Source organism: Hylobates moloch, unplaced genomic scaffold (genome assembly GCF_009828535.3).
Source record: "Hylobates moloch isolate HMO894 unplaced genomic scaffold, HMol_V3 SCAFFOLD_3, whole genome shotgun sequence".
Lineage (NCBI taxonomy): Eukaryota > Metazoa > Chordata > Mammalia > Primates > Hylobatidae > Hylobates > Hylobates moloch.
In genome coordinates this window covers 99,593,418-99,606,768 of record NW_026652278.1, presented here as the reverse complement: position 1 = coordinate 99,606,768, position 13,351 = coordinate 99,593,418, and the positions used below count along the sequence as shown (strand labels likewise).

General features: G+C 38.2%; 1 protein-coding gene across 1 annotated transcript in view; it reads left to right on the top strand.

Annotated features, from left to right (window-relative positions):
- Positions 1-13,351, top strand: part of MYO3A (myosin IIIA) — a 276,610-nt gene that overhangs the window by 50,505 nt on the left and 212,754 nt on the right. Inside the window, exons 5-6 of the mRNA XM_032144934.2 lie at positions 8,585-8,689; positions 9,251-9,350. Coding sequence (XP_032000825.1) covers positions 8,585-8,689; positions 9,251-9,350 — 205 coding nt within the window. The remainder of the gene's footprint in view (positions 1-8,584; positions 8,690-9,250; positions 9,351-13,351) is intronic.

Sequence of the window (13,351 nt, the reverse complement as noted above, 5' to 3'; positions counted from 1 at the left end):
AGGCCAGCCAACACAAAACCAGTGCACTAAACAAAAATACAACCAAAGACCTTCACTAAGCCTACTTTACTCCCCTGCTACCTCCACCAGTGCAGGTATCCACAGCTGCAAGACCTGTAGACGGATCACGTTACAGAACTCTTTGCAGACACTCCCCAGTACTAACCCAGAGCCTGGTAGCTCCGCCTGGTGGCTGGAAACAAGAGCAAAACCAATAGCTACCGTTTGGATATTAAAAAGCCCCATTCCTAGCGAAATGGAGAAAACACCATATCAAGGGAGCACCTTGTGGGACAAAATAATCTGAGCAGCAGCCCCTAAATCCCTGATCTTCCCTCTGACATAGTCTACCCAAATGAGAAGGAACCAGAACAACAATTCTAGTAATATGACAAAACAAGATTCTTTAACACCTCCAAAAGATCATACCAGCACACCAGCAATGAACCCAAACCAAGATGAAATCTCTGAATTGCTAGAAAAAGAATTCAGAAGGTCGAATTTTAAGCTAATGAAGGAGGCACCAGAGATAGGTGAAGTCCAACTTAAAGAAATTAAAAACATGATACAGGATATGAAAGGAAAAATTCTTCAGTGAAATATTAAATAGATAGCATAAGTAAAAAATAATCACAACTTCTGGAAATCAAGGACACAATTAGAGAAATGCAAAATTCACTTGAAAGTCTCAGCAATAGAATTGAACAAGCAGAAGAAAGAACTTCAGAGCTTGAAAACAAGGCTTTTTAATTAATCTAATCAATCAAAGACAAAGAAAAATGAATTTTCTTTCTTTTTTTTTTTTTTTTTTGGGACGGAGTCTCACTCTGTCGCCCAGGCTGGAGTGCAGTGGTGCAATCTCGGCTCACTGCAACCTCTGCCTCCTGGGTTCACGCCATTCTCCTGTCTCAGCCTCCCGAGTAGCTGGGACTACAGGCGCCTGCCACCACGCCCGGCTAATTTTTGTTTGTATTTTTAGTAGAGACGGGGTTTCACCGTGTTAGCCAGGATGATCTTGATCTCCTGACCTTGTGACCTGCCTGCCTCAGCCTCCCAAAGTGCTGGGATTACAGGCGTGAGCCACTGCACCCAGCCAGAAAAATGAATTTTGAAAAGTGAATAAAGCCTCCAAGAAATGTGGGACTATGTTAAATATCTAAACCTAAGAATAATTGGTGCTCCTGAGGAAGAAGAGAAATCTAAAAGTTTGGAAAACATATTTGAGAGAATAATTGAGGAAAACTTCCCCAGCCTTGCTAGAGATCTAGCAAATACATCCAAATACAAGAATCTCAAAGAACACCTGGGAAATTCATCGCAAAAGATCATTGCCTAGGTGTATAGTCATCAGATTATCTAAAGTCAAGACAAAGGAAAGAATCTTAAGAGCTGTGAGGCAAAAGCATCAGGTAACCTATAAAAGAAAACCTATCAGATTAACAGCAGATTTCTTAACAGAAACCCTACAAACTCGAAGGGTTTGAGGTCTAATTTTTTACTTCCTTAAACAAAACAGTTATCAGCCCAGAATTTTGATCCAGAGAAACTAAGCTTCATAAATGAAGGAAAGAAGGTCTTTTCCAGACAAACAAATACTGAGAGAGTTCACCCCTACCAAGCCAGCACTACAAAAACTGGTAAAAGGAGCTCTAAATCTTGAAACAAATCCTCCAAATACAAGAAAATAGAATCTCCTTAAAACATAAATCTCACAGAACCTATATAACAATAACACAATGAAAAGGAATCAAGGTATTCAGGCAACAAATAGCACGATGAATAGAATAGTACCTCACATCTCAATACTATCATTGAATATAAATGGTCTAAATACTCCACTTAAATGATACAGAGTGACAGAATGGATAAGCATTTACCAACCAAGTTTCTGCTGTCTTCAGAAGACTCACCTAACACAGAAGAACTCACATAAACTTAAGGTAAAGGGGCCAGGTTTTTCGCAGGCTACAGAAATAACACACCTGGTTAAACGAATCCCCTGGGCCCTATGCAAACCAGACACCACCTCCTCCAGCCTCCCGATATAATAAACTACCTTTCTGCCACACATGGGGTTTCTTTTTGTTCCAAGACCCCCTCCCTTGTCTCTGTACAGGGAAGCTGTTCTCTTCTTCTTTCTTGCCCATTAAATTTTCACTCCTTAAAACCACTCAACATGTGTCTGTGTCCTGTCAGCACAAAACCAAAAACCCTGGTGTTCCTCCAGTCATCAAAGCCATATCAAGACCACAGTGGAAAAAATTGGAAATCAACTCCAAAAGGAACCTTCAAAATCATGCAAATACATGGAAATTAAATAACCTGCTCCTAAATGATCACTGGTCAACAATGAAATCAAGGTGGAAATTAAAAAATTCTTTGAACTGAACGATAATAGTGACACAACCTATCAAAAACTCTGGGATACAGCAAAAGCGGTGCTAAGAGGAAAGTTCATAGCATCAAATCCCTACTACTTCAAAAAGTCTGAGGCCAGCCTTGCTGGCTCACACCTGTAATCCCGGCACTTTGGGAGGCTGAGGCAGGCAGATTGCCTTAGCTCAGGAGTTTGCAGCCAGCCTGGGCAACACAGTGAAACCATGTTTCTACTAAAATTCAAAAAATTAGCTAGGCATGGTGGTGTGTGCCTGTAGTCTCAGCTACTCGGGAGGCTGAGGCAGAAGAATTGCTTGAACTCCGGTAGCAGAGGTTGCAGTGAGCTGAGATCACACCACTGCACTCCAGCATGGGTGACAAAGCAAGACTCTATCTCAAAAAAAAAAAAAAAATTCTGAAAGAGCACAAATATATACAATCTAAAGTTACACCTCACAGAACTGGAGAAGCAAAAACAATCCAAACCCAAACCCGGCAGAAGAAAAGAAATAATGAAGATCAGAATAGAACTAAATGGAATTGAAACAAACAAAAAAAACACAACAGATAAATGAAATAAAAAGCTGGTTAGACAAAGATTGACCAAGAAAAGAAGACAGAAGATCCAAATAAGCTCAATTGAAAATGTAATGAGAGATATTACAACTGATACCAGAGAAATACAAAAGATTATTCAAGGATACTATGAACACCTTTGAGCACATAAACCAGAAAATCTAGAGGAGATGAATAAATTCCTGGAAATATGTATCCCTCCTAGATTAAACCAGGAAGATATAGAATCTCTGAACAGACCAATAACAAGCAGTGAGATTGAAATGGTAATAAAAAAATTGCCAACCAAAAAAAGTCCAGGATCAGACAGATTCACAGCTGAATTCTATCAGACACTCAAAGAAGAATTGGTACCAATCCTACTGATACTATTCCAAAACTTATAGAAAGAGAGAATTCTCCCTAAATCATTCTATGAAGCCAGTATCACCCTAATACCAAAACCAGGGTAGGACATAACAAAAAAAGGAAACTGCAGACCAGAAGAAAACTACATATCCCTGATGCACATAGATGCAAAAATCCTCAACAAAATACTAGCAAACTGAATCCAACAGCATATCAAAACAATAATTCACCATGATCAAGTGGGTTTTATACCAGGGATCCAGGGATAGTTTAACATATGTAAGTCAATAAATGTGACACACTACATAAACAGAATTAAAAATAATAATTACATGATCATCTCAATAGATGCAGAAAAAGCATTTGACAAAATCCAGCATCACTTTATGATTAAAGCCCTCAGGAAAATCGGCATAGAAAGGAAATACCTTAAGGTAATAAAAAACATCTGCAACAAACCCACAGCCAACATTATACTGAACAGGGAAAAGTTGAAAGCATTCCCCCTGAGAACTGAAACAAGACAAGGATGCCCACTTTCACCACTTCTTTTTTTTTTTGAGACGGAGTCTCGCTCGTCGCCCAGGCTGGAGTGCAGCGGTGCCATCTCGGCTCACCACAAGCTCCGCCTCCCGGGTTCATGCCATTCTCCTGCCTCAGCCTCCCGAGTAGCTGGGACTATAGACACCTGCCACCACACCCGGCTAATTTTTTGTATTTTTAGTAAAGACAGGGTTTCACCATGTTGGCCAGGATGGCCTCAATCTCCTGACCTTGTGATCCGCCCGCTTTGGCCTCCCAAAGTGCTGGGATTCAGACATGAGCCACCGTGCCCAGCCCACTTTCACCACTTCTATTCAACATAGTACTTGAATTCCTTGCCAGAGCAATCAGTCAAGAGAAAGAAATAAAGAACATCCAAATCAGTAAAAAGGAAGTCAAACTGTCACTCTTTGCTGATGATATGATCTTATACTTAGAAAACCCTAAAGACTCATCCGAAAAGCTCCTAGAACTGGTAAATGAATTGAGCAAAGTTTCAGGATGTACACAAATCAGTGGCTCTGCTATATGCTGACAGCAACTAAGCGGAGAATCAAATCAAGAACTCAACCTCTTTCACAATAGCTGCAAAAATAAATAAATAAACTATTTAGGAATATATCCAACCAAGGATGTAAAAGACCTCTTACAAGGAAAACTACAAAACTGCTGAAAGAGATCTCAGATGACACAAAAAAATGGAAACACAACCGATGCTCATGGATATGTAGAATCAATATTGTGAAAATGACCATACTGCCAAAAGCAATCTACAAATTCAATGAATTTCCATCAAAATACCACCATCATTCTTCACAGAACTAGAAAAAACAAGCGTGAAATTCAAATGGAACCAAAAAAGAGCCCAAATAGCCAAAGCAAGACTAAGTAAAAAGAATAAATCTGGAGGCATCACATTACCCAACTTCAAACTACACTATAGGCCATAGTCACCATAACAGCCTGGTACTGATATAAAAACAGGCACATAGACCAATGGAACAGAATAGAGAACCTACAAATAAAGCCAAATACTTAACAGCCAATTGATCTTCAACAAAGCAAACAAAAACATAAAGTGGGGAAAGAATACTCTATTCAACATATGGTGCTGGGATAATTGGCAAGCCACATATGGAAGAATGAAATTGGATTCTCATCTCTTACCTTCCACAAAAATCAACTCAAGATGGATCAAAGACTTAAATCTAAGACCTGAATCCATAAAGATTCTAGAAAATAATATGGGAAAAACCCTTTTAGACATTGGCTTAGGCAAAGACTTCCTGACTAAGAACCCAAAAGCAAATGCAACAAAAACAAAGATAAATAGATGGAACTTAATTAAACTAAAAAGCTTCTGCACAGCAAAAGAAATAATCAGTAGAGTTAACAGACAATCCACAGAGTGAGAGAACATCTTCAAAATCTATATATCTGATGAAGAACTAATATCCAGGATCTACAAAGAACTCAAACAAATCAGCAAGAAAAAAAAAAATCCCATCAAAAAGTGGGCTAAAGACATGAGTAGACAATTCTCAAAAGAAGATATACGAATGGCCAACAAGCATATGAAAAAATGCTCAACATCACTAATTATCAGAGAAATGCAAATCAAAACCACAATGCAAAACCACCTCACTCCTTCAAGAATGGCCATAATAAAAAGATCAAAAAATAATAGATGTTCACATGGAAGCAGTGAAAAGGGAACACTTTTACACTCCCATCAACACCACTATGGAACCACTATGGAAAACAGTGTGGAGATTCCTTAAAGAACTAAAAGGAAATCTACCATTTGATCCAGCAATCCCACTACTAGGTATCTACCCAGAGAAAAAGAAATCACTATATGAAAAAGATACTTGTACACACATGTTCATAGCAGCACAATTTGCAATTGCAAAAACATGGAACCAGCCCAAATGCCCATCAATGAACAGGTGGATAAAGAAAATGTGATATATATATCTATCTATCTATATATATATAGATAGATAGATATGATCAAATACTGCTCAGGCATAAAAAGGAGTGAAATAATGGCATTCACAGCAACCTGGATGGAATTGGAGACCATTATTCTAAGTGAAGTAACATAGGAATGGAAAACCAAACATCATATGTTCTCATGTGGGAGCTAAGCTATGAGGACACAAAGGCATAAGAATGATACACTGGACACTGGGGACTCAGGGGAAAGTATGGGTGGGTGGTGAGGGATAAAAGACAGCACACTGGGTACAATATACACAGCTCGGGTGATGGGTGCACCAAAATCTCAGAAATCACCACTAAAGAACTTATTCATGTGACCAAACACTACCTGTTCCCTAAAAACCTATTGAAATTTTAAAAAATTTAAATACAAATAAAATAAATAAATAGAATGGCTTTAACAAAACACCTTACAATGTCATGGACTGATGAAGATATGGAACAACTAGAACTCTCATACACTGCTAGAGGGGCTGCAGATGGTACAGCCATAGCCACCGTAGGAAACAGTCTGGCCAATGCAGAGACAGTTAAATATATAACCCATAGGATTCAGCAGTTTCCTCTCTTTGTATTTACCCAAGAGAAATGAAAACTTATATTCACATCAAAATCTGTATGTGAATGTTCATAGCAGTTTTACTTATAATTGCCAAAAACAATTAAAATGCCTTTCAGTTTTATAAATGAATAAAGTGGTTCATCCATTCAGTAGAATACTCAGCATTAAAAAAAAAAGGAATTTAAAACCCCATTAAAACAGCATTTAGAAAAAGAATGTGCAAAGAAGCCAAATATTTACTCTTGTATTAACATAATAGTCAACTGCAGAAAGTACAGCCAAATAGAGGCCACACTGGAGCAATAGGAAGATAAATTTAGTCTCCCTACAGTGCTTTTAGAAGTTTAAAACGCAGCCCTGAAACTTTTTTGTTTGTTTGTTTGTTTACTTTTTTTTTTTAGAGACAGCGTCTCACTCTATCGCCTAGGCTGGGGTACAGTAGCTCACTGCAGCCTCGAACTCATGGGCTCGTGCAATCTTGCCTCAGCCTACCAAATAGCTGAACCTCAGCTATGTGCCACTATGCCTGGCTAATTTTTATAAAAAATTTTTTTAGAGGCAGGGGTCTTGCTGTGTTACCCAGGCTGGTTTCTAACTCCTAGCCTCAAGTGATCCTTTCACCTTGGCCTGCTAAAGGGCTGGATTACAGATGTGAGCCACTGCACCCAGCCAAACTTAGTTTTTTGGCTTTTTTTTTTTTTTTTAAATAAGCAGCTTGCAACTTAAAAGATACAATTTCTTTTCAATCAATTGTGAGTACTTTTGTGAGCCAGTAGCACTAGGCCACAGTGGAGCCACTCTGATCTTTTATTCAGCTTCCAGGGCAGCAACACTGTTTTGTTTATGCAGCTGAAAGGATATTACCCTTCCTGATACAGAAGAAAAATGCAAGTCTTGGAATGCTAGGCTGCACATACTCCTGTATAACCTGAAAGAAGTTTTCTTTGAATGAAGAAAAACACCAAATATAAATGTGCCTCAGTTTTTTCATCTTTAACATGAAGACGATACTACCTACTTCAGACAGTGGTGAGGTTTAGAGATAGTCATGTAAACTGATTAGAAATGTGCCTGGCACAAAGTAAGTATGCAATTCATCTTAACTACTGTTATCTAATCCACAATGTACCATCAGTGTTCAGGCATCCAGTAAAATCTAATCACCACATTAGAAAAATTGCATGAGAAAATTTATTCCGTTTTTCAATTTGTTTTCACCTTCTGACTTGGGTTAGAAGAGAGTGAGGGAAATGATGGTTTCTTTAGTTCCCAAGCAGGTGGGAAAGGAGGAGGCTCCGTATGTCAGGGTGATGGGCAGGGAAACCACAGACAGAAAGGAGCCATGGGATGTGTGACAAGGCTGATGGCAAAGGCTGAAGTATTAGGGACTGGAGGATGAAGGATTTGTGGGGTCAGTGCTTCATTGGGACGTTCTCTTGTTCCAGGGCCATTTATCCATTTATCTTCCCTTTTTAATAAATATTTGCTGCTAATATCAGTGTTTTTCTGTTCTGCAAACATACAGCTCTTGAAAGTTTTCTGTGGGGTTTAATGTTACCTAACTTTGGAGAACCCAGATGTGGAAAACTCCCCTACCACGTTCCTTCCTCTTCTTTTTCTGTGTACATTCTCCCTGTTTTGGGGGTGGGGAGGGGAAGGAGGATGCTTAAGTACGTATGGGTACATGATATTCTAGGTAATTTTCTAAGATATTATTTGTAATACTTACTGTAATAATAATGTATCCTGAAATTTTTTCAAATTTTTAAATTAATGTACATACAAAATAGTATATAACTGTTTTGAGGTGACATAATCTATTGCACTATTGATTAAACTATCATAAATCAATAATGCTTTTAAGCCCTAGATCCTAAAATTTGAGAATAATTTGTAGAATCATTATTCTTATCCTTGAATTTGAAAATCAAGCTCAGTGCTTCTCCAAATTATCTTCTAAAAATTAATTCATGTGAAAATTGTGTTCTAGGAATTAATTTTACATAAGTATAAGTTTATATATTCATTTTATTTATGAAACCATAAAGATAATGGCATTAATCATTTGAAAGAGAACATTGGAACACCTTAAAAAATGTCTTGGAAAACCTTTTCTAGAAAGAACATAAAATGTCACATGTATTTTAATAGCCATCTTAAAATATTCTTGTTTAGCTGTGCAATGGAGGATCAGTGACTGACCTTGTGAAAGGATTTCTGAAGAGGGGTGAAAGAATGAGTGAGCCTCTAATTGCCTATATTTTACATGAAGCACTAATGGTAAGGCAATTTAAATTGTGCATTAATTATGAAGCCGTTCAAGTTAAAAAAATGTAGATCCTATTTTTAGAAAAATGTCACTGGTTATACTACATTAGTATTTATTGATGCAAGAATATATGCAAAATCTGACATGTTCAGCATAGCTAATTCTTTTTTTCCACTACAAACTTACTTTCACTGTACCAACAGGATCCTGAATTCTGACCTCTTAGGTGTATTTCTGAGACTGTGATAGTGATGAAGGTAGAAAACTAATAATAGAGTTTTTTGGCCATTATCTTAAATAAGTATATGAAATATTTTCTTCCATTGAAACTCACACATTTTTAATATGATATTTGCTAAGAACTAAGGAGCATGCTTTGATTCTGTGAATTTTTATATAATTCAAAGTGGAAATGATGTTCCTTGATGTGACTAATTCAATGTGAAACATTTGAGTGTCTGAATGTTAATTTTATTATGTGTTTCCTATTGATTTTGTACAGGTACATCATCTGAAAATTTTTGTTGTTTGATGCTTTTGTTAAGAGACATTATATATTTCTCATCTTCTAGGGACTTCAACATTTGCATAATAACAAAACTATCCACAGAGATGTGAAAGGAAATAACATTCTATTGACCACTGAAGGCGGAGTGAAACTAGTAGATTTTGGTAAGTTTTGTTTAAAATGCATGAGTTTTAACTCCATAATGAACCAGTATGATATGATTTGATCTTTTTCGAATGACCTTCCTTTCTAGATATTGGAAATAGAGTAAAAATCAGTAGTATCTTATTGAGGTAAGAAGTGCAGAGATAATTTGGCAAATGAGAGATTCCCAGAAGAAAGGGTGACTTCTTTCAAGTCAGCTAGTTTGTGCTCATACAACACCAGTGTAGTAACGTGCATAGTTGGTCCTCTAAAACAGACAGCATCTCAAATGATTACTATAAGCCTATAATGACAATCTCATGGCTCCTACTAGTGATTACTTTGCAAATGAACATATATCCAAATCCAGGATTTTGAGATGTGAGGGGAAATTTTCATTATCGTCTGGGAGTATTTCCTCCCTCCTAAGGAGAAACAGGAAAAGATGGTCTCTTTCTTCCTCAGTACCCTTGCATGTCGTACAGTGATGCTGGAAACTGCTACAGTTACCTGTGACTAAGACGCTCTGTCCTGAGCAGAAAGCCAACTCTGAGAAAGGCAGAGCTGAGAGAGGGGAAGAATGGGGGTGTTTGATAACATAATTGAGGCACTAAGTCAATCAACTTTGGAGCCTGCCTTATCTCTGGACCTTTTGTTATGTGAGATAATAAATTTCCATATTTACTAAACTTTCTTGTGAGAGTGGGTGACAGTAATCCTGAAGATGTCTCAGTATCCTTCAGTCATTATTCTCCTTCCCTTTTGCACTGTAGTTGGGTAAGGAAGGTATCCCTCCTTGTGCTTCTATAACCTGCGTATACTTCCATGTTTGCATTTATCATATAGAATTATAATTATACATTTGGTCTTTACAGATAAAGATACTTAGAAATATAGGTGGACAGACAGAGTCTTTGAGAAGTGGGACTGTGTCTTAGTCTATTTCATAGACCTAATGCTTTGAGTATAGAAGTCCACTAAGTGTTAGTTGAATGAATGAGTCTTCCTTCATTTTGCATTTTGGAAACTAAAGCTCAGCAAGTTAATGGGTTAATTTTTTAAATTTCTTTAATATCCAAGTATTTTGGCTTAGCCCAGGAATGAATTTCAGAGCATCTAGAGAGCAATGGATGAATAGTGTATCCTCAAACATGCATGTGCATATGCTTTGTTTTTCTCACCTGTGCATTTGAAAACTACTGAGCAGCAGTGAATTTGTGAATTCCTGATTAATAACTGGGGTGCAGCTAGTCTATGGTTCTGGTTGAATTCAGAGTCTTGAGCAATCTGTCTGAGTTAGTGTACTAATAAGGGCTTCTGCTTGAAATTACAACAAATCATTCTTCACTGCTCCACAGGAGGGGCCATTATTCTCTCCAGAAAATAATTTTGGCTATCCTCTAACACAGACCCAAATGGAGAACTTGCTATTTAACTTGGGATCTCACAGTTCCCTTCCTCTAAAAAATAGATACAGTAAATATAGCATAGATAGAAAATTGTTAAAACAAGTATCAATAAACAGCTTTTTAGCTATTAAAGAAAAATTTGGTAAACCAGAAGCTTTGAGAAAGGTAAATTCCTATGATTTCCTCCAAAATGAACTAAATTAAAAACATATACTTAGATAACAAATAAGGCAAGCTTTTATATATTTTTGTTTTGTTTTGTTTTGTTTTGTTTTTTGAGACGGAGTCTCACTCTGTCACCCAGGCTGGAGTGCAGTGGCGCGATCTCGGCTCACTGCAAGCTCCGCCTCCTGGGTCACACCATTCTCCTGCCTCAGCCTACCTAGTAGCTGGGACTACAGGTGCCCACCACCATGCCCAGCTAATTTTTTGTATTTTTTAGTAGAGACGGGGTTTCACCATGTTAGCCAGGATGGTCTCAATCTCCTGACATTGTGATCCACCCGCCTCGGCCTCCCAAAGTGCTGGGATTACAGGCGTGAGCCTCCATACCCGGCCTTTATATGATATCTTTTTAAAACATCATACATTGGAGTAGTTAACAAAATGAGAGCTTTGTTCTTACATTATTTGATTTATAGATTTTCGGCAATAATTAGAAAAGAGAGCCAGTTGCTTATGAAATGTATTCCTAGTGTCTGACACCAACATATTATTAATTACATATAAGATAGCGCTTATATTATTTATATTCTCCACAGTAAGAGGACATAGATTCAGTTTGCCTATGGTGATTAGTAGGTTGTTGTATGAATTAAAACCTGAGAATGGTAGGGGTGTCCGTTTATACTGGAACTTCTTGAGGGCAGAAAGAACAAGATATGGTAAACCACAACCTGCAGAATCAAACTGAAAATCAATGTCCTCATGTTATTTTTAAATCAAATTTTCAGAGAAAGCTACAGCTGGGAGTAAAGGGTTTTAGAATCAATTTTATTTGAATCTGTCACTTCATAATTATACTATCAGCTCATTATTGGGTACTGAAGATCTTAGATGACTGTCAGGCACCTCATACTCAGAATGTCCAAAATGGAGCTGCACCACCTCATCTGTCTAGAAATCTGCTACATGTAAAGAGTTTCTTGTCTTAGAAAGTCACCCACATCTACTCATTGCTCAAGATGAAAATCTTAAGCTCATCCTTGAGTCTTCCCTTGTTTTCACCTCCCACTTATATAACTTAGACACAAAACTTGTCTCTCTGTTAGATATCCCCAAATTCCACCTTTACTGCTCCTGCCCTAGTTCTAGCCCTCGTCTTTTGCCTGGGCTCCTGCAGTTATACTTTACTGAACTCCCTGCGTCCTAATCTCCTTCCCTTTCTTCCAGTCCTTTCTCCACACTGCAGCCAGGGGGATCCTTTCAAAAAACACATCTGATCCTGCCACTACTTTGTTCGGTATCCCCATCCCTTGGGGAGGGCTTTTCCTTATGGTCCTCCGTGCTGGCACAGAGTAAGCAACTAATGAGTAATAACTTCTTTATATCTCTTGGTGCTAATCAGGTACTCTCTCTTCCTATTACCTATTAGCCAGGTCCGCATCTTTCACTACCTTAAATGCGCCATAATCTTTCCCAGTCAGAGCTCTTACACTTGTAACTTGGAAAGTACTTTGAAATTTATTGACGTGCTTTTTCCTTTTTTCCTGCCTGATAACATGATCTTCACCCCAGTGTGCCTGAGGCATCACTCTGTTTGGCAGCGGGAATATATGAACATTTATCTAGAAGGAATGCAAATTGCAAAAAAAAAACCATGATTGAGGTAACATTCAGTTTTTAGCATTCAAAAATAGGAATTTATAGCAAGGCTATCTCCTGAGGAAAGCCTATCTCCTGAGGAAAATCTGTCTAAATTGCTTTACCTTCTCTTTAGCATATATAGAGAGAGTTTTCAGGGATACACCACACGGTTTTTTTTTATAAGAGAGGATAGAAAGAAGGGAGAAACCTTTTCCAATTCTAGGATCATTGTGGAAAGATCAAACAGGGTGAAGCAGGGCAGTGTGATGAGCTTTTTTTTTTTTTTAAACAGAGTTTCCCTCTGTCGCCCAGGCTGGAGTGTAGGAGATGAGCTTTTAAAAAGATAACGAGGGCAGGAAGGAGCTCTTACCTTCTGTATTAGACTATTCTCACACTACTATAAAGAACTACCTGAGACTGGGTAACTTATAAAGAAAAGAGATTTAATTGACTCACAGTTCCACAGGCTGTGTACGAGGCATGGCTGGGGAGGCTTCAGGAAACTTACAGCCATGGCAGGAGGGCAAAGGCAAAGCCGGCACATCTTACCATGGTGGCAGGAGAGAGAGAGTGATGGGGGAAGGGTTACACACTTTTAAACAAGCACGTCTCGTGAGAACTCACTATCACGAGAACAGCATGGGGAAATCCACCCCTATGAACCAATCACCTCCCACCACGTCCCTCCCCCAAATTACAATTTGATATGACATTTGGGTGGGGACACAGAACCAAATGATGTCACCCTCACACTTCCTACCACTCTCACTCGACGTTCCTGAGGAAGCCACTCAGAATCTGCGGCA